We start from the raw sequence: 21482 nt of genomic DNA, 5'->3' as shown, positions 1-21482 counted from the left end.
GAATTGAGTGCTCTAGTTATTTATGTTTCTAATTTAATGAACTTCTTTCTCAGACAGTCAATTTGTTGCCTAAAGGTGCATGTTCGTGCTGGGATCAAATAAATGTTCACACAGTAACACCTAGTTCTTAATGACTATGGGGGAGGGAAGTTTGATTTGGCTCTGGGTGTGGACTGAATGGTTGAAAGCCCTTTGAATCAGGAATTGAAACTGCATGCATTGCATGCTAATCTTCATCAAAGCACCACATTTTCTGGCAAACCAGTTATAAATGTATTGATGTAATATATGCTGCTTTTCTTTTGAACTATGTAGGATTCTTGGACTGACTCTGCTAGAAAAGGACCCATGAACTGATTTATGTCAATTGCATGGATACCAAGACAAATCTTTAAGCAATTAATGGACAGAGTATAGGACCAATGCAGTAGATGTAACATATATGAACTTTCAGAAGATACCACAAAGATGTCACACAATGGTCAGGGAATGTAAATCTGGGAGCATAGTCGAGAATGGTTCTACAACAGAGTTTATGATAGAGCTCTATCATAAAATGGAGGAAATGGAGTCTCACAAGAGTCAATGCTGGAACAACTATAATTAACCACATACGTAAAAGTCACCGAAAAAAGACACATTTTATCAAAGCTTTCATTTTGCGCTCATCAGGAAACTCATAAGAATAAACATTACACTAAATAAGAGACAATGGTGATTGGTAGAGGCATTGCCATAGCGAATCAGTTGTTAGTGATGATTGATAATTAACTTCCAGGCTTTGTTTGAATTTCTAACCAGCCACGTTGACTCAGATTGATCAGGACACTGTCTTGAGAAATGAACCAGTGGCTAGATGAGACCTATTTTGTTAAGGTGAAACATTTGCAGTGCTCTACTCTATGAATATGGGTCCTCCCCTTCATTGGTGTTCTTGCAAATTGTCCTGATGTGTGCAAAATGGAAGGCTCTGACAAAATGGTCTTTTTTCAGCATTACATAAGATCTGCACTACTAAGTGACTACTGACAAATATAAATGATTTGAACCTAAACTTTGGAGGTCTTGAATTGCAAGTTATGAATGGTATTGAATCAGATGATATTGTTACTGAAGCGGTGAACTGCATCAAAATATACAAAGACACAAAAGAGCTTCTATGAAATTCAGTTCTAGGTAAGAAGAATAAAGGGCCAACTTCCTCCATCAAAAATAAGAAATTTAATTCAGTTCTGGGAGGTCTGATGCACACAGAAAAGGAACACATTGATATAGGCACTAACAGGGAGCAATACGCACAGTGATAAAGGCACTAACAGGGAGGATGAAACACAGTGATATAGGAATTCACAGGGTCCATTAAATAAATTGATATAGGCACTAACAGGGAGGATTAAACACATTGACATAGGCACTAACAGGGTAAATTAAACATTGTGATATAACACAACAGGGAAGATTAAATACAGTGATATCGGCACTAACAAGGAGTATAAACACACTGATATAGGCACTAACAGGAAACATTGAACAGAGTGATATAGGCACTAACAAGGAGGATTTAATACAGTGACATGGGCATTATCAGGGAGCATTAAGCACAGTGATATAGGCACTAACAGGGAGCATTAAGCACAGTGATATAGGCACTAACAGGGAGCATTAAGCGCAGTGATATAGGCACTAACAGGGAGGATGAAACACAGTGATATAGCAATACAGGTAACATTAAACAAATGATATAAACACTAACAGGGAGGATTAAACACAGTGATATAAGCAATAACAGGGAGCATTAAACACAGTGATACAGGCGGCACTAACAGGGATGAATAAACCTAGTGATATAAGCAATAACCGGTAGCATTATACGCAGCGATATAGGCACTAACAGGGAGCATTAAACACAGTGATATAAGCAATAGCAGGAAGCATTAAAGACAGTGATACAGGTACTAATAGGGAGCATTAAACACAGTGATATAGGTACGAACAGGGAGCATTAAACACAGTGATATAAGCAATAACAGGGAGCATTAAATACAGCGATATAGCTACTAATAGGGAGCATTAAACATAGTGATGTATGCACGAACAGGGAGCATTAAACACAGTGATATAAGCAATAACAGGCAGCATTAAACACAGTGACATAAGCAATAACAAATAGCATTAAACACAGTGACAGAAGCACAAGCAGGGAGCATTAAAGGCAGTGATATAAGCACTAACAGGGAGGATTAAACACAGTGATATAAGCAATAACAGGGAGCATTAAAGACAGTGATATAGGTACTAACAGGGAGGATTAAACACAGTGATACAAGCAAAAACAGTAAGCATTGACCACAGTGATATAGGCACTAACAGGGAGCATTAAACACAGTGACATAGGCACTAACAGGGAGCATTAAAGACAGTGATACAGGCACTAACAGGGAGGATTAAACACAGTGATATAAGCAATAACAGGGAGTATTAAAGACAGTGATATAGGTACTAACAGGGAGGATTAAACACAGTGATACAAGCAAAAACAGTAAGCATTGACCACAGTGATATAGGCACTAACAGGGAGCATTAAACACAGTGATATAGGCACTAACAGGGAGCATTAAAGACAGTGATATAGGCACTAACAGGGAGCATTAAACACAGGGAAATAGGCACTAACAGGAGCATCAAACACACTGATATAGGTATTAACAGAGGGCATTAAACACAGTGACAGTGGCACTAACAGGCAGCATTAAACACAGTGACAGTGGCACTAACAGGCAGCATTAAACACAGTGACTTAAGCACTAACAGGGAGCATTAAACACAGTGAGACCGGCACTATCAGGGAGCATTAAACACAGTGATACAAGCAATAACAGGGAGCATTGACCACAGTGATGTAGGCACTAACAGGGAGGAAAAAACGTAGTGATATAGGCAATAACAGGTAGCTTTAAACGCAGTGATATAGGCACAAGCAGGAAGCATTAAACGCAGTGATATAGGCACTAAGGGGGAGCATTAAACACAGTGACATAAGCACTAACAGGGAGCATTAAACACAATGACAAAAGCAGGCACAAACAGGAGCATCAAAGACAGTGATATAGGCACCAACAGGGAGGATTAAACACAGTGATGTAGGCAAAAACAGGGAAGATGAAACAAAGTGATATAAGCACTTACAGGGAGCATTAAACACAGTGATTATAGGCACTAACAGGTAGCATTAAACACACTGATATAGGCACTAACAGGGAGCACTAAACACAGTGATATAGTCACTAACAGGGGGCATTAAACACAGTCATATAGGCACTAACAGGGAGCATTAAACGCAGTGATATAGGCACTAAGGGGGAGCACGAAACACAGTGACATAAGCACTAACTGGGTGCATTAAACACAGTGAGACAGGCACTAACAGGCAGCATTAAACACAGTGACATAGGCACTAACAGGGAGCATTAAACGCAGTGATATAGGCACTAAGGGGGAGCATTAAACACAGTGACATAAGCACTAACAGGGAGCATTAAACACAGTGAGACCGGCACTAACAGGGAGCATTAAACACAGTGACATAAGCACTAACAGGGAGCATTAGACACAGTTAGATAGGCACTAACAGGGAGCATTAAACACAGTGATATAGGCACTAACAGGGAGCATTAAACGCAGTGAAATAGGCACGAAGGGGTAGCATTAAACACAGTGACATAAGCACTAACAGGGAGCATTAAACACAGTGATATAGGCACTAACAGGGAGCATTAAACACAATGACATAGTAACTAACAGGGAGCATTAAACACAGTAATATAGGCACTAACAGGGAGCATTAAACACAGTGACATAGGCACTGACAGGGAGCACTAAACACAGAGATATAGTCACGAACAGGGGGCATTAAACACAGTGAGATAGGCAACAACAGAGGGCATTAAACACAGTGATAGTGGCACTAACAGGGAGCATTAAACACAGTGACATATGCACTAAAAGGGAGCATTAGACACAGTGATATAGATACTAACAGGGAGCATTAAAGACAGTGATATAGGCACTAACAGGGAGCATTAAACACAGTGATATAGGCACTAACAGGGAGCATTAAACACAGTGAAATAGGCACTAACAGGGAGCATTAAAGACAGTGATATAGGCACTAACAGGGAGCATTTAACACAGTGATATAGGCACTAACAGGGAGGATTAAACACAGTCATATAAGCAATAACAGGGTGCATTAAAGACAGTGATATAGGTATTAATAGGGAACATTAAACACCGTGATATTGACATGAACAGGCAGCATTAAACATAGTGATATAAGCAATAACAGGGAGCATTAAACAATGTGATATAAGCAATAACAAGTAGCATTAAACACAGTGACATAGGCACTAACAGGGAGCATTAAAGACAGCGACATAAGCACTAACAGGGAGCATTACACACAGTGATATAGGCACTAACAGGGAGCATTAAACACACTGATATAGTCACTAACAGGGAGCTTAAACACAGTGACATAAGCAATAACAGGGAGCATTAAACACAGTGATATTAGGCACTAACAGGGAGCACTAAACACAGAGATATAGTCACTAACAGGGGGTATTAAACACAGTGAGATAGGCATCAACAGAGGGCATTAAACACAGTGATAGTGGCACTAACAGGGAGCATTAAACACAGTGACATAGGCACTAAAAGGGAGCATTAGACACAGTGATATAGGCACTAACAGGGAGCATTAAAGACAGTGATATAGGCACTAACTGGGAGCATTAAAAACACTGATATAGTCACTAACAGGGAGCATTAAACACAGTGATATTTGGCACTAACAGGGAGCATTAAACACTGAGATAGGCACTAACAGGGAGCATTAAACACAGTGATATAAGCACTAACCGGGAGCAATAAACACAGTGATATAGGCACTTACTGGGAGGATTACACACAGTGATATAAGCAATAACAGGTTGCATTAAACACACTGATATAGGCACTGACAGGGAGCATTAACCACAGTGATATAGGCACTAACAGGGAGCATTTAATACAGTGATATAGGCGCTAACAGGGAGCAATAAAGACCGCGACATAGGCAAATAACAGAAAGCATTAAACATAGTGATAGAGGCATTAACTGGGAGCATTAAACACAGTGACATAGGAACTAACAGGGAGCATTAAACACAGTAATATAGGCAAAAACAGGGAGCAATAAACACAATGATATAAGCATTAACAGGTAGCATTAAACACATTGATATAGGCACGAAGGGGGAGCATTAAACACAGTGAGACCGGCACTAACAGGGAGCATTAAACACAGTGACATAAGCACTAACAGAGAGCATTAAACACAGTGACATAAGCACTAACAGGGAGCATTAGACACAGTTAGATAGGCACCAACAGGGAGCATTAAACACACTGATGTCGGCACTAACAGGGAGGATGAAACACAGTGACATAAGCACTAACAGGGAGCACTAAACACAGGGATATTGGCACTAACAGTGAGCATTAAACACAATGACATAAGCACTAACAGGGAGCATTAAACATAGTGAAATAGGCATAACAGGGAGCAATAAACACAGTGACATAAGAACTAACAGGGAGCACTAAACACAGAGATATAGTCACTAACAGGGGGCATTAAACACAGGGACATAGGCTCTAACAGGGACCATTAAACACAGTGACGTAAGCACTAACAGGGAGCATTAAACACAGTGATACAAGCAATAACAGGGAGCATTAAACACAGTGACATAGGCACTAACAGGGAGCATTAAACACAGTGACATAAGCACTAACAGGGAGCATTAAACAAAGTGATATAGGCACTAACAGGGAGCATTAAACACAGTGATATAGGCACTAACAGGGAGCATTAAACACAGTGATATAAGCACTAACAGGGAGCATTAAACACTGTGATATAGGCACTAACAGGGAGCATTAAACACAGTGATATAGGTATTAAGAGGGAGCATTAAACACAGTGACATAGGAACTAACAGGGAGCATTCAACAGAATAATATAGGCACAAACAGGGAGCATTAACACTGATATAAGCCCTAACAGGTAGCATTAAACACACTGATATAGGCACTGACAGGGAGCATTCAACACAGTGATATATGCACTAACAGGGTACATTAAACACAGTGATATAGGTACTAACAGGGAACATTAAACACAGTGATATAGGCACTAACAGGGGGCATTAAACATAGTAATATAGGCACTAACAGGGTACATTAAACACAGTGATATAGGCACTAATAGGGTACGATAAACACAGTAATATAGGCATTAACAGGGAACATTAAACACAGTGATATAGGCACGAACAGGGAACACTAAATACAGTGATATAGGCACTAACAGGGAGGATTAAACACAGTGATATAGGCACTAACAGGGAACATTAAATACAGTGATATAGGCATTAACAGGGGGCATTAAATACAGTGATATAGGCACTAACATAGAGAATTAAACTGTGTGTTATGTGGCTTATCTGAAGTATGAATACAAACAGAGATCTGTTGGGTATCTGTCCTAGGCATCCTCTGTAACTGTAAACAATGTCACTGTTCATGGCAGCAATGTGAACATTGATTATGAGCCTTGCCCACAATTCGGAAGCACTTAACAGATCATTGATAATTCCCGATAAAGGCAATATACTGCTGGAAACCTGAAAGAATCCTAAAGAAACCCAATGGGTCTGGCAGCAAACTGCAGAGAAAAACAGAGTTCATGCTTCGAGTCTGATATCATTCTCCGTAAATACTGAGATGTGATAAGCACTGTATGAGCATCAATGCACAAAGAAAAATGTAACTAACATTTTTTATGGAATCCTTACAGTGTAGAAACAGGTCCACACTGGCCCTCCGAAGAGTATCCCACCCAGACCCATTTCCCTACCCTATCACTACATATTTCCCCTGATTAATGCACCTAACTTACACATCCCTGAACACTATCAGGCAATTTAGCATGACGAATTCACTCTAATCTGCACATTTTTGGATTGTGGGAGGAAACACAGCGGACATGCGAAGCACGTGCAAGCTCCACACAGACTGTCGCCTGAGGTTGGAATCGAACCCGGGTCCCTGGTGCTGTGAGGCAGCAGGGCTAACTACTGAGCCCGTGTGCCATGCCCCCTCGATAACTAGAATATGATCCAAATATGAATGCATTTTTCTAAATATAGACTTTTTCAAAAAACAAACCTCTTGTCGACTTCCCTCTGTGAACAGCAATGATATACTGTTGTTGAACAGTAGCTATTTGCATTGAGGTGTTGAGTGGTAGGGTTGAACTTTGACAATTACGGCTGAACATTGCCAGACTGTAAGGGCCTCAGGCCATCCATAACATGCGGTACATACCAGGGCTTTCATGCTATAATGTATCACATGCTATTACAGCACAGACAAACCTCTTTTCATTTTCTGTTTGATATGTGTTTACATAATTGTCCAGCCTGTTTCCAATCTTTCCAGCTGAGGTGTAACTCCCCCATTTTACAGGATCTCCCCTTCCTCAGTGCCTCGTAGATGCAACACTCGAGAGTCATACATTATGGAAACAGAACCTTTTGTCCAACCCATCCATGCTGAGAATGATCCCAAACTAAACTAGTCCCATCTGCCTGCTCCTGGCCCATATCCCACCGAACATTTCCCATTCATGTACTTATCTTTTAAACATTGTAACTGTGCCCACATCCACCACTTCCTCTGGAAGTTCATTCCACACACGACTCATTGTCAGTGCAAAAACGTTACCCCTCAGGTCTTTTTTAAATCTTTCTCCTCTCACCTTAAAAATATGGCCCCTGGTCTTGAAATCCCTCACCCTAGGGAAAAGACACCTGCCATTCACCGTATCTATCCCCCTCATGATTTTATAAACCTCAATAAGGTCACCCCTCACTCTCCTATGCTACTGAAAGAAGTCCCAGCCTACGTAGCCTCACCTTATAAGGTGAGGGTTTCCCTCCATTCCCATCAATAGTTTCCAAACCATCTCCAGCTTAATAATATCCTTTCTTTAACATGGTGACCAGAACTCGACACAGTACTCCGGAAGAGGCCAACATAGCTGAAAGTATAGAGAGCCAGAAATACGGTCATCAAGGCCATTTCCAGTGCAGTCCTGGAGTTGTTAAAGGTGGAGGGTGTTCTTAATTCATTCATGGCACATAGGCGGCACTGACTGGGCCACCATTTGTTGCCAGTCTCTAGTGTACCACAAGCAGGTCACGGTGAACTGGAATTTGTCTGTTTAATTTCTCCATTGTTTTACAATATCCTAACCCTTCTTTTGTGGAGTACTTAGAGTTTGTTGATAACAGCTAAAGAGCTGTGTGAATGCGAGTCTATTTATCCAATGCTCATCAGATCCCCCATTCTAACAGAATTCCTACTGTGTGGAAACAGGCTACTTGGTCCATCAAATTCACATGAACTCTTTGAAGAGCATCCCACTTAATCTCTGTGACCCTGCATATCCCATAGCCAATTCATTTAGCCTGCTCATTACGGACAATTTCCTATGGCCAATTCACCTGACCTGCACATCTTTGGACTGTGGGAGGAAACCGGAGCACCCGGAGGAAACCCACGCAGACACAGGGAGAAAGTGCAAACTCCACACAGACTGTCACCCGAGCGTGGAATCGAACCCGGTCCCTAACCACTGAGCCAGTGTGCTACCCTTACTGAAAACTGAATTCAGCATGTGGAAATGGAGGAATAGCCAGCTCTCACTGACGTGCGATTTATAGAGAGACTAAAATAAAATGTGTGAAAAGTATATCTGAAGATTATTCACCAAATGTTGTCATTTTGCAATCCTAATCTGTAATAAACTTCAATAAGTTCAAAATTTTGGTGCACAATTGGAAAATCACACTTTCAGTACAGATAAATGTAGAGTATGTTTAGAGTAAATAGCTATTATTTAAAGAAACCATATCTGTAATTTTGAAGATTTGAATTCTTATTTATAAATAAAACCTCGACTATTATCCAGATGTAACCACTTATCTGTCCCTTATTTGCAAAGGGTTTGAAAGTAACGAACGCCCAAGTGCCTCTCAGTGCTGTTTTGATATTGTTTGTCTCATGTTCTGTGCTTCCTTTTGAAGCTGTAACTCAGATTGGGATCTTACTTATTAAGAGAGATGTGTAACTCAACTCTAGGCATGACTCTATACACTACATGTCCAAAACCACAGCATGTAAACACACCAACATCTTGCAACATGCCACCGGGGACACACTAATGAAAACATGTAAATGTTTCATCATGGGGAAGAGGAGAGAAAGTACTGCAAGATCTGCAGCCCAAACCGTTAGCACAAATCCAGTATTGGGGAAGGCAAATGGAAGTTGGTCTTTATTCAAAGGAATGGGCCATTCAGCCCATCAGACCTGCTCCACCATTTAATGTCACTTAAGCTGCTCAAAGACTTCAATGCCTCTATACACATTGGTAATCAACAAGGTACCTATCTCTACTTTAAATATATCCAAAGACCAAAGTCCTCTGTGCTAGAGAATTCCAAGATTCAACATCTTCAGTTTTCTCCGAGATGGAATCCTTCTTATTTTTAAATGGTGCGCCCTGCTCTGGATTCACCAACTGGGGAAACATTTTACCAGAACCCAGCCTTGTCGCAGGTTTCAGTGGGATCACCTTTCATTCTTCAAAACTCTTGAGACGCCCGGTTTGCCCAACTTCTCATCATAGGACAGTCCTGATCAAGTCTGCTCAATCTTTATTCTGAGTTACTATAGCAGTAGTACCTTTCCCCAGATAAGAGACCAACATAGTAGATGATCTAACCAATCTGCAGACTAACCAAACTTCACTATAATTGAACAATACAAATTCCTAATTTGTAGATGCCGGAGTTGGACTGGGGTGTACAAAGTTAACAATCACACAACATCAGGTTATATTCCAACAGGTTTAATTGGAATTAAACCTATTGGACTATAACCTGGTATTGTGTGATTTTTCACACAAAAAGCTAACATTGTATTAGCTTTCCTAATAGCTACTGGGTTTATCGTTCCCTCTTTTCTCCCTTGCTCCTTTCTTAAAAAGTGGGGTGACATTTACATGTTTCCAACCTGCAGGAATCAATGGAATTAGGAAGGAGAATACCAATACATTGATATCTCTGTAGCAACCACCTTCTGGGATGTAGACTATCAGGGTTCAGGAACCTATCGGCAACTGGCCCTATTAATTTCTCCAGTACAATCTTCTTACCAATACTAATTTCTTTCAACTCCTCATTCTCTCTAGTTACTTGGATCTCTAATTCTGGGAGATTTTTTGAAACTTCCTCAATGAAAACCAATCACAAAATAATAATTTAGATTTTCTGCCATTGTTCTATTCTCTTTTACATATTCTTATGAATCTGCTTTTAGTGGACCCACATAATGTCAGCCAAACATTTTCTTTTTATGTACTTCTATAAGCTTTCACGATCCATTTTCATGTTTTTTTTTCTGCATTTGAATTTTATTCAACATTTCCTTATCAATTTCTTGGTCCTCCATTACAGCATTCTAAAAATGTTCCCATCCACAGATTTAGTACTATTTAGGGCAACTTCAAGAGTCTTTTTGGCAAATGGGACTGGATTGGGTTGGGATGGACAGGTTGGGCCACAAGGTCTGCTTCTGTGCTGTACATCTCTATGACTCTCCAACTTTATCTTATAAAACCATTAACCTACAAGCCCTTGATTTGATGGTGATGGTTCAGTGGGGGATATGCTAGGCCATAAGGTTACAGATTGTGCTGGTATACAATTCTGCTGCTATATTTGGCCCATAGAACCTCATGAATGCCCAGTCTTGAGTCGCTAGATCTGTTTGAAGTATGTCCCATTTAGCACGGTGATAGTGCCATACAACACGATTCTCAATGTGAAGGCTCGATTTTGTCTCCACAAGAACAGTGTGGTGCTCACGTTTACCGATACTAACATTGACAGATGCATCGGCAGCCGGCAGATTGGTAAGGGTGAGATCAAGTATATTTTTCCCTCTTGTTTATTCCCTCACCTCCTGCTGCAGACCCAGTCTAGCAGCGATGTCCTTTAGGACCTGACCAGCTCGATCAGTAATGCTGCTGCCAAACTACTCTTGGTGGTGGACATTGAAATCTCCCACCTAGATACATTCTACAGCCTTGCCACCCTCAGTGCTCCCTCCACATGTTGTTCAACATGGAAGATTAGTGATTCATTAGCTGAGGGAGAATGGTACATGGTAACCAGCAGGAGGTTTCCTTGTCCATTTTTAACCTGAAACTGTGAGATTTCAAGGGGTCCAAAGTTAGTGTTGAGCACTCTCAGGGTAACTCCTTCCTACTGTATCCCACTATGCGCCACCTCTGGGCTGGGTCTGTTCTGCCGGTGGGTCAGGGCATATCCATGGATGGTGATGGTGGTGTCTGGGACATTGTCCATCGGGTACAATTCCATGAGTATGTCTATTTCAGAATGTTGCTTGACCAGTCTGTCAGACAGCTCTCCCGGGTTTTGACACCAGCCCCCTGAGATGTTAGTGAGGAGGACTTTGCAGGATTGACAGGGTTGAAAACGTTAGCTCTATGCAATCAGATTCCACATGTTCTTCTGATCTGAGATCCTCCCTTACTAATGTACTGATCCCATCTCATATGATCAACAGCATTGATAATTTCCTTTTCCTTTTCCTTCATGTCCGTCTTTCCCAAACACCAAATATCTTTGAATCTTCGTCAACATGCAGCCATCGATCTGTAATGTCAATTATGTTATACCCATGTATCTCTGTTTGTGCCTTTAGACATCTATCTTATTGCAAATACTTTATGCATTCAGCTAGAATGCTCTTAACTTTGTCTTACTGGCATCATTCCACATTTGAGGCATGGTATAGACAGGAGGGTCATCTTGCTACAACTGTACAGGGTGCTGTGGTAAGACCACAGCTGAAGTACTGCGCACTATCATGATCTTCTCATTGAAGGAAGGAGACATTTCCATTGGAAAGAGTTCAGAGAGGGTTCATGCAACTGCTGCCTGGGATGAAGGGGCTGTCTTATGAGGGAAGGTTGAGCAGGTTGGGCCGAGACTTCTTGAAGTTTAGAAAAAATGGGAGGTGATCTCATTGGACCAGAAATGAGATTGAGGGGCTAGTTCCACTTGTGGGACTGTTCGAAAATAGAAGCCCTAATTTTTAAATAAGTGGTTCCCTCATTTAAGATGGAATTGAGTTGGTAATTCAATGATCGGAGGGCCAGGATCCAGGTTCAACGTAGATCGAGTCATTGATTGTGTTCAAGACTGACATAGACCGTAGCAAGGTCAACCCTTATGACAAACAGATTCGAAAGTGCATTTGAGGCCAAGATTAGACAAGGCATGATCTTACAGGCGGCACAGTGGCACAGAGGTTAGCACTGCTGCCTCATAGCACCAGACACCCGGGTTCAATTCCTGCCTTAGGCAACCGTCTGTGTGGAGTTTGCACATTCTCCCTGTGTCTGCGTGGGTTTCCTCCGGGTGCTCCGGTTTCCTCCAAAAATGTACAGGTTAGGTGAATTGGCCATGCTAAATTGCCCATAGTGTTAGGTGAAGGGGTAAATGTAGGGGAATGGGTCTGGGTGGGTTGCGCTTCGGCGGGTCAGTGTGGACTTGTTGGGCCGAAGGGCCTGTTTCCATACTGTAAGTAATCTAATCTAATCTTTGCTAAATGGCCTTTTGCTGTTCCTATATCATACATCTTTATATTCCTATGCTCTATGGAGTACAGGTCATTCTGAGATAATACCACAGTTATGTTCCTGTGCAACCTCACGTTATAGAAAATCACACTTGAGAAGATCACTCATAGAAAATCACTATACCTGTTCAGTCGAAAGTTTGCGTTATCCAAACAACATTCACAATTCGTCAATTGTGTTATAGCCAATTCATGCTGATAAAACGCGTGTTATAGCAGAACGACCTATAGCAATCCATCTCTCTGTATTTGAATTTATCCCTGTAGAAGGTATAGACCAGCATGCCAGTCTCCTTCACCTAAATTCGAGGGGGAGCTTGTAGTGCTGTGGTAGTGCCCTATCTCTGAGCCAGGAGGCCTGTGTTCAAGTCCCACCTAATCCAGAGAGTGTGCAATAGTGTCGCTAAATGAGTTGATTAGAAAGTATCTCCTTTGCCTGTATTAAAACGGTTAGATCTTTAACAGTCACTGTTTTCTTCAAAATAAAAAGGATTTGTCAGGCCAAAAGATCCAAAATCTATGTTATTCTAAATTTGTAATTTTTTGATTAACCAAATCATGGTTCAGAGAAGAAGTTTATTTTCCCTTGACTGGCCATTTCTAATCTTTCAGATGGGGTGAATTAATAGATACACAATACTTCGGGAACGGGATAATATTAACGATAGCAGAGAGACAAACCGAGTGAATCATCAGAAGGAACAGTCATTAGCTTTAATGGGTATCACTTATCATCTAACATGTGCATTCATGTCATTGGCACTGATGAAAGTTCTGGAACACTTATCTGTCAGAAAATTACCTTCAGCAAAACTGGAACAATAGTGACTTCTGTCCCTTTGACAAGACAAAAAAAAACTATGATGCTCTTTGATGGCAGTGTTCAACTGCGAGGGGAGCAGGGGGACAGTGGTGATGCAAACAGAGATTTTTAGATGTCAACAATGGCGTCCATTTACTTTGCTTTCAGAATAATCCAGCCGCTTTTTGTCCTAGTCTTTGGCGTGTCCTCTAATCCTTTGATATTATCCAAACTTGGCATTCGAAGGGTTTGGATGTGTGTTTTCTCTTGTGCTAATGAAGAGCAAAGAAACTGGAAATGAGACTTACTTGCGGATGTGGGTGCAATGGGCGTAGATTCTCAGTTTGTCCCGTATCACTCGCCCGGGCCTGGGTTTCCTCTGCAGCCCTGCCACTTGAACAGTGAGGACTTTGGTTCCCACCAGCCGCTTGTAAAGCAGCGAAAGCCAATAGTCCTGCAATAGAGTCGAGAAAAATGATATTTGCAGATAATTAAAAGTAGAGTCAAATGACAATTGGCAAAGGGGATGAAGGCACATTACTGTCTGATAGCAACGCAAGTATCAACACACAGTGTATGTATTTGCAAACATTACAGCCTTACACCTCCATGATTTTGATTATATTCTTATTTCAGAATTTGCCCTATCCTCACTCTTTTCCTTCTGAAACAGGTGTTTGCAGGCATCTCCAGATTTTCTGGAAAGTTGCACAACCGAATGCCAAGGGGCAGCAATCTACACTTTTTACATTTTTCCCCCAGTTTTGGTGGCATCTCTGGTGAAAGCAGCAGCCACTTCAGTGGCACCAGCAGGGAGGGTCGAGGTGTCGGTGGGCAGGAGTGGTAAGCGGGCACTATGGTCAGGGGCACAGACAGGCGTTACTGTGTCCACAAGTGAGATTCCAGGATGGCATCTTGCCTCCTTGATGCCAAGATCGAGGATGCGTCTGAGTGGGCACCAGATACTGTGAAGAGGAAGGGTGGGCAGTCAGAGGTTGTGGTCCATACTGGTATTAATGACTTTGCAGAAAGAGAGACGAGGACCTGCAAAGGGAGTTCAGGGAGTTAGGGAGGAAGTTGAAAATCAGGAGCTCGAGGGTTGTAATCTTGGAAATTACTTCCTGTGCCACATGCCAGTGAGGCTAGAAATAGGAAGATATTACAGTTAAACAGCTGGTGTAGGAGGGAGGGCTTTAGGTTTTGTGGATCACTGGGATGTGTTCTGGGGCAGGTGGAAGCTGTGCACAAAGACAAGTGGAGGGGCACCAACATCCTGGCAGGGAGGTTTGTTAGTGCCACTTGGGAGGGTTTAAATGAATGTAGTGGGTGGGGGTTGGGCAGGAGGCAGAACAATAGGTCAACAGGTAAAATGACGAGGAGGAGTCAGAGACTAGGCCAGTAAAGCTGAGAAGGACAGACAGGGAGACATCTCTAAACACAGCAGGATTGGTGGGCTGAGGTGTGTTTGTTTTAATGTGAAGAGTATCACAGGTTAGGCAGATGAACTTACAGCTTGGATTAATACATATAATTATGATGTTGTAACTATTGCAGAGACTACAGAGGTTGACAAGGGGACAAGACCAGCAGCTTAATATTCTGGGATTTAGATGTTTTAGGCAAGATAGAGAGGGATGTAAAAGAGCTCAGGGAGTTGCGTTAGTGATAAGGGAGACTATCCCAGTTGTACTGAGGGTGGCGATCTTGGAGGGCCCATCCATCAAGACTGTATGTGTTGAGCTCCGGAATAGAAGGATGCAATGGGATTGCACTACAAGCATCCCAATAGCCAGCGGGTAATAGAGGTACAGGGATTGGAATGATTGTGGAAAAATGTAAAAACAGTAGGGTACTTATGGTGGGTGATTTTAACTTCTCCTATGGGGACTCACTTCGTGCCTGGGATTTGGATGGGGGAAATTTGTTAGGTGTGTCCATATTGTTTATTGAAACAAAATGCAAATAGTCCAATTTGGGAAGGAGCCAATGCTATACCTGATATGGGGGAATGAGCCTGGCCAGGTGATCGAAGTTTTACTGGGGGAGAAGTTTAGGAAGAGTGACCATAATTCTGTGAGCTTGAAGTTACTTATGAATAAGGATAAGAGTAGTCCGAGGGTAAAAGTATTAAATTGGGGAAAGCTAACTCCCAGAAACATGGATTGGGGGCAGGGTAATGTTTGAGGGTAAAATCCCCATCTGGCACATAGGAGACTTACAAAGACCAGTTGATTAGAGTTCAGGACCAGCATGTTCCTGTGAAAAGGAAGGATAAGGATGGCAAGATTTTTTGGATAACAAGAAAAATTGAGAACTTGGTCAAAAAGAAAAGCAGGAAAGAATTTAAACAAGGAATTAGGAGGGCTAACAGGGGCCATGAAATATCTTTGGCAAACAAACTTAAGGAAAGTCCCAAGGTGTTTTATATGTATTTAAGGAGTAGGATGGTAGCTTGGGAAACAGTCGATCCATTTACAGACAAAGGAGAGACTTTAGATATGGAGCCAGAGAAAGTGGGTAAGGTCCTGGACAAATACTTTGCATTGATACTAACAAAAGATAAGGACATGGTGGATGGTGAGTCTCGATAGGGAAATGATGATATTCTGGGGCATGTCAATATGTAAACAGTGGTGTTGGGCATTTTGAAAAGTATTAAGGTCGACAAGTCCCCAGGATCTGATGGAATTTATCCCAGGATGCTGAGGGAAGCAGGTGAGGAAATTGCTGGGGCCTTGTATGAAATTTTTGTATCCTCTTTTGTCACAGGAGAGGTCCCAGAGGATTGGAAAATGGCCAATGTTGTTTCTTCGTTTAAGAAGGGCAATAAGGATAATTAAGGAAATTACAAGCCAGTAAGCCTTGTGTCAGTGGTAGGTAAATTATTGGAGAAGATTCTTAGAGACAGAATTTACTCACATTCAGAAAAGTATGGACTTGGCACCAATGATACAATGTGGACGACATAAAGATTGGGGGAGGCTGTGATAGTGAGGAGGATTCCCAGAGGATATAAATAAACTGGAGACTTAAGCAGAGAAATGGCAGATGGAGTTTAATCCAGACAAATGCGACATGATGCTTTTTGGGTGATTGACAGTTCCACAGTTCCCTGAAAGTGGCAACACAAATGGATAAATTGGTCAAGAACGCATATGGCATGCTTGCCTTCATGAGTCAGAGCACAGGGTATAAAATTGGCAAGTCATGTTGCAGCTGTATAGAACTTTCGTTAGGCCACATTTAGAATATTGTGGTTGCCACACAGCCAGGAGGACGTGGAGGCTTTGGAGAGGGTACAAAAATGGTTTACAAGGATGTTGCCCATTTTGGAGGATATTAGTTCTGGGGAGAAATTGAATAAACTTGGTTTGTTTTCACTTGAACGTCAAAGGATGAGGGGTGATCTGTTAGAAGTTTACAAAATGATGAGACGTGTGGATAGAATGGATAGTTAGAGTCTTTTTCCCAGGGTAGAAGATAGAACATTGAAAAATACAGCACAGAACAGGCCCTTTGGCCCACGATGTTGTGCCTAGGTTTAATCCTAATGTAAAATATAGTAACTTAACCTACGCACCCCTCAACTCATTGTTATATATGTGCACGTCCAGCAGTGGTTTAAATGTCCCCAATGACTCTGCTTCCACCACCACAGCTGGCAACGCATTCCATGCATTCACAACTCTCTGCGTAAAGAACCTACCTCTGATGTCTCCTTTATACCTTCCTCCTAATATCTTCAAACTAAGACTCCTCATATCAGTCAATCCTTCCCTGGGGAAAAGTCTCTGGCTATTGACTCTACCTATTCCTCTCATTATTTTGTATACCTCGATCCAAAACACCATATGCTTTCTTAACAACCCTATCCACTTGGGTGTCAACTTTGAGGGTAGAAATTTCAATTACTAGGGGAAATAGGTTTAAGGTAAAAGGGGGTAAGCTTAAAGGAGATGTGAGAGGCAGGTTTTTTTACACAGAGGCTGGTAAGTGTTTGGAATGTCCGGCCAGAGGGGGTGGTGGAGGTGGATGCAGTAGCAACTGTTAAGAGGCATCTTGAAAGATATATATATATATAGGTAGGAATGGAGGGATACAGACTGTGTAGAAGCAAAAGGATTTTAGTTTAAAAAGGCATCATGGTCCAGTGTAGGCTTGGTGGGCCAACGGGCCTATTCCTATGATGTATCGCTCTGTGTTATCCCATCCCCAAGCCAGCTCGCCTGGCCTCAACTCACACTGATTTGTTACTTTTGAGCTCAGATAGAGAATAAGGTAATGTGGGTCAGACAAACAAGCCTTCTTCCTATCTCTCTGGGACAGCTGGTGACCAAGAATGCTAATGGGATAGAACGTCCTGACACATTGTACCACTGTGACCCATTGGATTCACTCGTGTCCAGCTGACCACCTGAGTTTGATGCATTCCCATGGAATTGGGCTCCATCAAAATACAAACCACGACAACAGGCGAAACACCAATAACCAATGGAAAATTTGGACCACAGTTCAGGAACCAGATCAGCACCACCTTCTTGAGGAATGGTATCGCAGCCAACAAGGCTCACATCCCATGACAAATAATGAAAGGAAAATAATATGACATGTGACAAAACTGTGAACGTTTGCTGTAAATGATTCTAAACCACATTGTGACAGGAGCATTTGACTTCAGAGTGGGAAAGGATGGTCTGATGGTTGACTGTGCACACTGGGAGATGATCCTCTTTCTAGTGTTTATTCCTGCAGTGACAACCTCGACAGACAATAGTTACAACCCAATCGCTCCCCTGTGCCCATCTTTAGACCAACTGAGTAAATGATTTATGGGATTGGAGAATCTCCTTCAACTGTCATTAATAAAACAAATGAAGTAAAGTGTCAGAGCCCTATTTTTATTGAAGTACTTGCATCTTTATCATTAACAAACTAGCAGCAGCTCCTCTGTCAAGTTCAAAGCTTCTCCTCTTTTCCCATGCACTGTTTTCCACGCAGTTATAGGGTACATCCTACCCAGCCTACTCTGCAGGAGCTGATGTTTAGTCACATAAAGGCCACTCAGTACTAAACCTGTTGGCTGGTTGGTTTTTATATAGTGGCCGGTGTTCCTTGAGAATAGACTGGGGAGTGGAGAGAAACTGGAGTGGAGGGGACAGGAGCAATGAAGAGAGCTGGAAAGAAGGAACATTTTCAAAGTGGTCTCAATGAGTTTGGAGTTCAAATGGTGAGCATCTCTACTTTATGACATGAGATCAGTCAATTTAAGTTGCTTGAGTGCTTGTGCATTTTCAGTATTCATGGGAACATGGGAACAGGCCCTTCGACCCATCAGTTGATGTTGAATCCAGATTCCGTCAGTGTGAGCACAGAGTGATCTCATCACAACACAGTTAACTAATGGAGAGGATCTTGATAGAAACTCCTGCCTGACTTCTTCCCTACTGCCAATCCCATTGATGAGGTCGCTCTGTGTATTTTCCCCAATAAATACTGTTTCACATGACATGGTTAGGACTAAACTCACTAGCAGAATGTATACTAACCGGGTGTATATTATCATTGAGTAAATCTGGATGATGGGTTAGGTAAATCTCTCTGAGCTGAAGAATACTGATGTCTGAAGGACTGCTCAGTATCAGAAAAATTCATTGTAAGTGATAAATTAACCACTTGCTCAGATCTGCAGGGTTTCTCAAGGTAGAGATCAATCATTAAGAACTCAATGGTTAGGAGAATCTCACATGCAACTTTTATGTAATGGATTTGACCCCGGTTTATATCACTAGCAGAGTTAACATATTTTATGGACTTGAGTTAAAAATCTGTAACCAAATGGAACTGACTGATTTGACTTAAAGCCACTGTTTAACTTATCCCTGTCATTAATTATTATTCCTTAGCTACATTGTAGGAGGTGATGGATGGGTATTCTTCCACTATCTAAAGAATGGGGAACATATCTGTGTTCATTAAAGAATCTATTGTAGTCAAAAGACTTTTTTCTCTGGTCAACGCTACAGTACTAGGCATTATGTTCAGTTAGGTTTTAGTGTGTCAGATCAAACAAAAATCTGAGTTCATGTAAGAACGTAGCAAACATTAGAAAGAAGGAAGGATGCTGGCACTTTGGAAAAGAATCTGAAATGAAATTCTGGGGCAAAGGGAATATCATGGCACCTTTCACTCATGAGAGGCGATGGGTTAATTTAAAGCTATTGTTATTTAACCCAAATCTGATAGCATACTTAATTCAAATAACACAGGATATCACCATCCCAGTTGTTATGGACCAGAGCAGACCCCTCAAAATATTTTAAGAAGGTAGTCTAGACCCTAACATTTTCTTATTTTAAAGGGAGATGTGAAGTGCTGTGTTCCAGATGCAATGCAACTGGTCAAACTACTCGACATTAAACAAAACACAATTTATTTAAACAATTGTTAAAATACAAACTAAAGAAAGAGGAATTTAGAATAACTTAACAATTGGAAAACATAACTGAATAATAGATACAGTACCCATTACTAATTGACTGTTCCAATATAGCAACATCCACAAACGCACCCCTTGGCAAAAAGGCAAATTCAGACGCAAATTCTCACTTGGAATTCGCCAATCCAGGAGTAAAAAATAAATCAAGGACAAATTCAGAGGAAGTAGCAGCTAGGAGACATTTACTGAAGCTTCCAACTCTTTTGAGACTCCAAAAGCTTCTGCTTAAAACTAAACATAAAAACTAAAAGGTCTGGTAAGCCTGGTCTGAGAGCTGGCCACACCCTGGCTGCTTCCATTGATCCAACTGTAAAAAAGTCCCCAAGGCCTCACAAATTGTTTACTTTCTAAGAGACAGCTTGCTACGTTTGCCTTACAACCTCTCTTCAAAACAAACCAGCTCAAAATAACCTTCTAAAGTGACAGCATCCTTACACAGTATAGTGTGCCCCTTCAAAGGAGACATGTCAGCGTGGAAAAGATAAAAACGATCAATTCAGTTGGTCAGTCACCAATTATTTGTCATTCTGAAACTCTAACAATCCACAAGTATGTTGCGCGTACGTACATCCTTATCTCACTGCTGAAGATACAAGCAGTTTTTAATGATTATGTTTAATCAACCCTCCTAGTTCAACTGGATAGGTGTAAAAATCAGTCACAAATAAACACTTAAATAAAAGCAAAGTCCTGTGAATGTTGGTAATCCAAAACAAAAACAGAGAATGCTGGAGAAACTCAGTAGGTTCGGCAGCATTTGTGGAGAGAGAAACAAAATGTGGTGGAGGGAGTGGATTTTGTGCCAACCAAGTGGGCTGCTTTGCCCTGGATTGTGTCAAGCCTTTTGAGTGTTGTTGGAGCTGCACCCATCCAGGCAATTGGGGGTACCGCATCAGACATGTATCTCGTAGATGGTGGACAGGCCTTGGGGAGTCAAGAGGTGAGTTACTTGCTGTAGGATTCCTAGCCTTTGACTTGCTGTTGTGGCCACTGTATTTACATGGCTAGTCCAGTTCAGTTTCTAGTCAATGGCAAACCCCCAGGATGTTGACAGTGGGGGATTCAGTGATGGTGATACCATTGAATGAGAAGGGACAATGGTCAGATTCTCTCTTGTTGGAAACAAAAACAGAAACTGCTGGAAAAACTCAGAAGATCTGGCAGCATCTGTGGAGAAATCAAAGTTAATGTTTCAGTTCCAGTGACCTTCTTCAAATGGAATGGTGCTGACTATTATGCAATCAGTGGCAAACGTCCCTAGTTTTGACCTTATGATGGAGGGAAGGTCATTGATGAAGCAGCTGAAGGTGGTTAGACCTAGGACACTACCTTGAGGAACTCCTG

General features: G+C 41.6%; 1 protein-coding gene across 1 annotated transcript in view; it reads right to left on the bottom strand.

The window, feature by feature from the left end:
• Positions 1-21482, bottom strand: part of hpse2 (heparanase 2) — a 297298-nt gene that overhangs the window by 35414 nt on the left and 240402 nt on the right. Inside the window, exon 10 of the mRNA XM_043713037.1 lies at positions 13951-14096. Coding sequence (XP_043568972.1) covers positions 13951-14096 — 146 coding nt within the window. The remainder of the gene's footprint in view (positions 1-13950; positions 14097-21482) is intronic.

This window comes from Chiloscyllium plagiosum, chromosome 22, assembly GCF_004010195.1.
Source record: "Chiloscyllium plagiosum isolate BGI_BamShark_2017 chromosome 22, ASM401019v2, whole genome shotgun sequence".
NCBI lineage: Eukaryota > Metazoa > Chordata > Chondrichthyes > Orectolobiformes > Hemiscylliidae > Chiloscyllium > Chiloscyllium plagiosum.
The sequence above is the reverse complement of the archived record's forward strand: the minus strand, read 5'-3'. Positions and strand labels throughout refer to the sequence as shown.